The sequence below is a fragment of the Austrofundulus limnaeus genome, unplaced genomic scaffold (assembly GCF_001266775.1).
Source record: "Austrofundulus limnaeus strain Quisiro unplaced genomic scaffold, Austrofundulus_limnaeus-1.0 Scaffold5, whole genome shotgun sequence".
Classification (NCBI taxonomy): Eukaryota; Metazoa; Chordata; class Actinopteri; order Cyprinodontiformes; family Rivulidae; genus Austrofundulus; species Austrofundulus limnaeus.
The window spans coordinates 2,380,784-2,387,591 of record NW_013952407.1 but is presented as its reverse complement, the minus strand read 5'-3'; the positions used below and the strand labels follow the sequence as shown (position 1 = coordinate 2,387,591).

Sequence of the window (6,808 nt, the reverse complement as noted above, 5' to 3'; positions counted from 1 at the left end):
GAAATCAACTCTGTGAATTAACACCAACACTGGATGTCAGTTTACTTAGAAAATGTTAAAATAACACTTGGGGAGCTGAAATTACCTCTGAAAAGTTTAACACTGCAAATTTAACACTCCATTTTTTACTGTGTAACAGTTTTTAAAAGTTGGTAATATCAGTTGTCCTTTTGTAACAGATCTAGTTGAATGACCACTTCCAGAATTTGATTTGGGCAACAATGCACAGAGAGTTCCATAATTGGCACCTTGGAAGATCTGAAAATATAAATTAATACCACTATGCAAAATATAATTCTGAAAAGTCAAGGCGTCAGACAATGAAAGAACTGTACAGTGATGAGTCTGAGCTGCACTTCAAATTGCCGGACCACAGATACCATCCAAATTGTTTTATAGGAGCATATTTTGCATTTATATTTTAAATGCCATCTTTAGCATTGGTGTGTGCTTTTGTCGCAGGATGATGACATCACAAAAAAGCCGCACACCAACAGCAAAAGGCTGTTTCCATTCCAAAATTCTTAAATGTAKGGTTTATCATTGTAGCTTCAACATTTAAGATTTACCTTTAACATTTAGGTTTACACATTTACTTGCGACCTGTCCAGGGTGTACTCTACCCCTCCAACAGGGACCACTGGACWTGGGCACCAGTGACCCCCGTGACCCTAAAAAAAGGAAAGCAGGTAAAAGATAATGGATTAATGGATTTAGTAAAAATTAGCAAAATGTAAGAACAGTGAGCTAATAATCAAATCTTAATGGAAATTTGTTAACTAGAATTTTACACTCAGAAAGTGAGCTAAATAAGGAAAAATGTGGCATTTTATAAACATTTTATTTTACACTTGACACTACAGTTTTGATGTTAAGTTCCTCAAATCTTTGGATTTGTTGGGTTTATCTTGTTTTTTGTTGGCTAGGATTAGTTGGTYTCACTTTCTGTCTTGTTTTAAGAATCTGTGTTCTGCTTCATTTGCATCAGTTTGCCTTCCTGTGTATTTTCTTTAGATATTGTTTTCTTTGTCWACAGTATGTCACACAGGCTTCAAATAAACTGTGTTCGCATCAACCACTCCTTACATTGTTTTGCATTTGACGTTTCTTTTTTATATCCACGTTAGTCCCATGTAAACAGAAACAATTCTATTGAAGCCCTAAGGTGTAAACAAATTCACACATACAAATGAAAAAACACCACTTTAGTCACACACGTGTTTGAACAYAATTTACACAAAAACAAAACTTTTAATACCAGAACTGTTACACATTTTTAATAAAGCAAAGAACTTGAAGGAAATGTTTTGGTTTATTTCAAATAAGAATTGGAAGGACTACAAGAGTCATACGAGTCAGCGCAAAAAATATTTGTAAACAGCATAAACACTTGTTGACTGGCGATGTTAAAACTATTGTGCTGAAATCTGACAGGTACGGTAGACATTTTGTCTGTCCTCAGAGTTCAGCGCCTCTGTCAAGCTGTCACTCTTTGCAGAGCGAGATGCAGGATGTTCATCAGGTTAGTGCTTTTTGTCGTCTTTTCGTGGTACCTTACATTTTACTGTATCCATGACTGTTGTTTGGTTTGTTTTGTCAGCGGCAGCATCAGAAAGCACTGGACAACCAAAGTGTGCAATCCTTTCACAAGCACACAGACGACGCTCAGATTCAGAGAATCAAGAGCAAAGAAAAAACCCATCGTCTGCACAACAATCCTCTCGAGCGGGTGAGGAGGCAGTGCATTAAAGGGACAGGGGTTACAATGAAACTTACCTGTTGTGTTTCACATGCAGGACTTTTCTGCTGTTCAGCAGAGGCCTTTTCACCAACAACAGACAACCATCAAACATCAGCTTCCTCATGTGTATGTGAGCGTTTCTCTCTCTTTCTCCTGTTATGGTAAGAGAACGGGTACAGTCGAGGTTAGCCTCTCTTCTCAGAAGCAAAGCTAATAAAAATGGTGTCAGGCTTTGACAGTATATTTATGACCATTTCCATTAGGAGTCACTATCTTCTTTGAGGGAAACTCTATGAGGGATAAGTGCACTTTTAGGAGGCCTTGGTAGCTACGTAATAGTGTGTAAAAGAGGTGTTTATAAAGCTGTGGTTGTGGTTTCAGGCAGCAGGAGCTGAAGCTGTGCAAGTTTGTTTGGAAGGAGAAGGACGAAGAGCAGCAGAAGGAGAACAATCAAAGCCAAACTGGAAGTCAGAATCAAACCCAGGAGGCCAAGAAGGTGGCAGTTTTGAACTGGTGGAGAGGCCACAYTGTGGAAGAGGAAACGATCAGCAGGAAAGACACAAACCTGCTGCAGGAGCTTTCTGAGAACCAAGCGAAGCAAGAAGAGGACGCCAGCAATGATATGAGAAAGCAGCTTTGTCACCTGCAAACCACTTTAGGATCTGGACAGAAGCGTGTCGAACAAAAACCCACACGTGGTGTCCCTCGCAGCAAAACGAGCAATGGCTTGGARGGACAGGAAGCAGACACAACTGTGGAGAAGGCGGTGAAGGAGCAGGGAGACGCAGCTGCGCTTTCAGGGCCTGAGAAGATCAAGTCTGCAGGGCAGGAACAAAGCCAGGAGCAGGTGAGCACAGACGGGCTCCTGGGGACCATCGGGAGGATCGAGGTGATGGTCAGCAGCGCCCTCGAGACGGCCGAGCTGGTGAGGCGGAGCGAGCAGAGGGTGAGCCAGGTGACCCAGAGGATGGAGGACATTACCCAGAGGGTGGAGGAGACTGCGGGCCGAGCAGCCAACTCTGAGGAGCAGCTGGACCGCCAGGAGGCCGCGGTCAGGGAGAAAACCTCACCCCAGGTCTGTTTCTATAAGAAACTGCTACACTGTTTACATTAAAGTGACAAAATTATTTCATTTTTTTCACAAAAAAAATAATAAACATGTCATAGATGTCCAAAAAAGGTTGTTAGTATTTAAAATTATCCATTGAAAAACTTTTTTAAAAATTTGAGGATAGAGAAGTGGTCTTTGTTCTGAATGTTCTCAGATCCTTTCCAAATGTTTTTTAATAATATTCTGATTAGATTATAGACAAAAAGCAGAGTTGTAAAGTAACTAAGTAGAAATACTTTGTTACTGTACTTAAGCAGAGATTTTGGTTATCTGTACTACTTGAGTCATTATTTTTCAGCGTAGCCTACTTTTTACTTTTACTCATTACTTTTTTACACAATTATCTGTACTTTCTACTCACTACATTTTTTAAAAAGGTAAGAAGTAGAAAGTCATTACTCCTATTTTATTTCAAGTTGTTATTACTTAAAAAATACTATCCTGATGAATTGTGTCTCCTGGATAGAGTGAATTTAATTGTGGTTAGATAAGAAGTATAAATACATATATACTATTCTGACACCCTATTAGCTTGTACACAACCCATCACAGCTGCATGATGTTAGATAAAATATTCTTTGGAGAAGTCACCTCCCAATAAATGTCATTTTGGAAAATCTAACTGCTCACTTTTYCTCAGTACTTTTACTTTTAATACTTAAGTAGATTTTGTGTCAGAAATTTACCTTTGATACATAAGTACAAAAAATATCAGATACTTTAAGACGTTTACTCAAGTAATATTTTTAGAGAAGACTTTAACTTTTACCAAATTTTTATGATAAGATACTTGTACTTTTACACAAGTATCACTTTGAGGTACTTTATACAACACTGACAAAAAGTACTAACTATGCAGCACAAAGTATATTTCAAAATGTTGTACAGTGCCATATTAAGTGTTTAAATAAGGTTAAAATGTGTTATGTCACTGAGGATCATTTACCAATACAGAAATAATTAAATAATCACTGAGCTCTGAAAAAYGTAAATACAGTAAATTTGATTTATGAAATTTCATCAAAAAGTAATGATTGTTAAGATGTTTTATATGTTTTTGTAAATCACTGGACATATTCTTGGGAAAAACAGAGCAGATGTAGGATTGTTCTTTTTCATCCTGCTGCCTTTCATTTTACTTAATTTGTATATTTTTTCTTCTATTGTATATAGTTATTTTGTTTTTAATGAAATGAATTCATTTCTGAATAAAAATAAAATAATAATTTTCCAATTTTTGCACAGAAACTGATTTTTTACACATTTTTATACTTTAAACCTTCATCTTCTGTATGTATAGCAAAACCAACTCTGCACTGTTTGGCTTTACTCGGTGGTTTGCCTTTATTCAAGGATCATGTGTCATTTTAGTTCATCTGTTCTAATTAATTTGTTAAACTATTGTTTATTATTCCTGTAGTCTCCAGCTGATCTGGGATCAGACACCACGGCCTCTACAGATGATGATGAACTCGTGAAGACAGGCAGCACAGAGCATCCTCCTCTGCCTCCCATTTTCCCAGAAGGTCCAGAGCCTCCAAAGCGACCCATGAATGGTACGGTGACGTCAGTATTGTTAGGGGGTACACAGTTAGACAGAGATAAATTAAAGCTGGTGGTATTCCCAGAGGATGTCTGAAAATAGACAGATGTTTGGATTGTGCACAACAGCTGGAACAGAGGAGGGGGTGTGTGTTATCTGTCGGAATGGACCATTGGGAATAACTGAATGGGTCAGAGTGATTATTTTTTTATGCAAACACAYCATATTTTTAGTTACGGATTTGTTATTTGAGTTATTTAGGGAGGAAAATCAGTCTTTTTGGAAGTTTTTTATTCCCTGTTCTCTGGACAAGTTGTTACAACAGAACAGACTCTAGCTTCAGTAAATGAAAGCATGGGAGTTCTTAACTGAATTATGTTTATTTCTAATTTTGCATGTTCAACATGACTAAAAAATAAAAAAAAACATTTAAAATAACATTAAGCTCTCATTAGCCATCTTAGTTTTAGTGGAGAGAACAGATTTGACTTTTATACAGAAAATACGCTGCTGTTTTGAATTATTATTTTACCAAAACAGGTAATTACTTCTCAATATTTATGTGACTATTTCCATTAAAAGAGATTTAAAAATGCATACAAATCWGTTAGCATCTCTTTAAAATCCTGTGTGTGAGACTCGTTTTCTCTAAACTTTAGGACTCCTGTTATTTTCCTCATAATCAACCCTGTTAGAATGTGATTTTCTTAAAGAAAAAGCCACGCTTGTTTCACTACTTTGTTCCAAGTCTCAGGATGGATTGTTTGTTTGGGACGTTGAAGAGAGTTTGTTTAAGTTGCTGAGAAACAGCGAGGAGCTGAAAGGACAGGCAGTAGTCCCGTCAGTCTCYTCTTTATGATTATTTTAAAACCGTGTGTCCGGAGCTGACATTGTGTTGTGCCATGTTGACAGTTTTTTTCTTGTTTTTGCCGAACAAATGAAGCTGAWTTGACAAATCTGAAACACAGAGGCCGGACAAACAGTAAGAAGTCTGTTGTTACCGGTTATATGAAGATCTCCGGCTTCTAGTTTACGTTATGTTTGTTTGTGAGAATATAATCCAGCGATTGTGAGGCRGCACTGACACGTGTCTCATGTACGGTTAGTTTATCAAAAACACTCAGACATGTTTACAAAAATGTATACCAACAAAAAAACATAAAATTGCTGCATACTAATGAAACAACAGGCAATAGATCTCATAGTTTGTTCAAACTAATAAAACCAGGACTTGAGAAATGTTGACAAGAGCAAATGAAAAATGATCCCTTTAGAAAAAGATCATGCTGGGACAGGCCAGTTCTTTTGGACACACCATGAGGAAAGGTTAGAACACCTTGGAAAAAAATAGAAGGAAGAAGAAGTTGTGGAAGACTATGGGGTGTCGTTTGTAAAGTTACACAGTCAAAAATTACCACCAGTATTTTTGTTTTATTTATCCTTTTATATAGAAAAAAAGAACAGATTTATATTTCAAAGGCAGTTTTTCACCATATGATTTATACATTTATAAATGTCATAGTTTATAAACTAAATATTAAACTTACAAATTATATATTTAGTTAACAAGCTAAATATTTAACTTGTGACTTAAATATTTAGTTTTGAGCTAAATATTTAGCTTGAAACTTAAACATTTAGCTAGCTACCTAAACATTTAACTTAAATATTTAGCTAGCTACCTAAATATTTAGGTTGCAACATAAATATTTAGGTAGCTACCTAAATATTTAACTTGCTTGCTAAATATTTAAGTTAAATGTTTAGGTGGCTAGCTAAATATTTAAGTTGCTAGCTAAATATTTAGCTCAAAACTAAATATTTGTCACAAGTTAAATATTTAGCTTGTTAACTAAATATTTAATTTGTAAGTTAAATATTTTGTTTATAAACTATGACATTTATAAATGTATGAATCATATGGTGAAAAACTGACTTTGAAAAAAAAATTTGTTCTTTTTTTCTTATAAAAGTCTGAATAAAACAAAAATATTGCAGGTAATTTTTGACAGTGTAACTTTGTCACACGTGAAGCCCCTTTAAAACAGCTGAACTGTCCCTTTAAGGCGGACCGGCAGCCTGAGAGCAGAAGTGAGTCCAGCTCAGTTTGAAGCTGCAGCAGCTGCAGGTCAGACTCTCCGGTGAGGCAGAGCTGCACACAGGAGGGGAGAGGCGGGAACACGGGGCGGCCGCGGGCTCGGTGCAGCACGAGGACAGTGTGAAGGCGCGCGGACAGAGGAAGGTAGGACATCATCTTCATCATCATGTCAACATCCTGTTGAGTCTTTCTTTGGGACACGTGACGGAGTTAAGTCCGCGGCGGGAAAACACTTGTTTTATTGAAGATCTCCTGACGTTCAGGTGAGTTTTGCGCCGTGACTTTCCCGCTCAGTTTTCCCGCGCCGTCAGCGGT

At 37.1% G+C, this 6,808-nt stretch overlaps 1 protein-coding gene across 1 annotated transcript in view; it reads left to right on the top strand.

Annotated features, from left to right (window-relative positions):
• Positions 1–4,491, top strand: part of LOC106530154 (protein Hook homolog 2) — a 7,616-nt gene extending 3,125 nt beyond the window's left edge. Inside the window, exons 13-17 of the mRNA XM_014025738.1 lie at positions 1,435–1,522; positions 1,601–1,729; positions 1,797–1,867; positions 2,123–2,816; positions 4,273–4,491. Coding sequence (XP_013881192.1) covers positions 1,435–1,522; positions 1,601–1,729; positions 1,797–1,867; positions 2,123–2,816; positions 4,273–4,491 — 1,201 coding nt within the window. The remainder of the gene's footprint in view (positions 1–1,434; positions 1,523–1,600; positions 1,730–1,796; positions 1,868–2,122; positions 2,817–4,272) is intronic.
• The last annotated feature ends 2,317 nt before the right edge of the window (positions 4,492–6,808 follow it).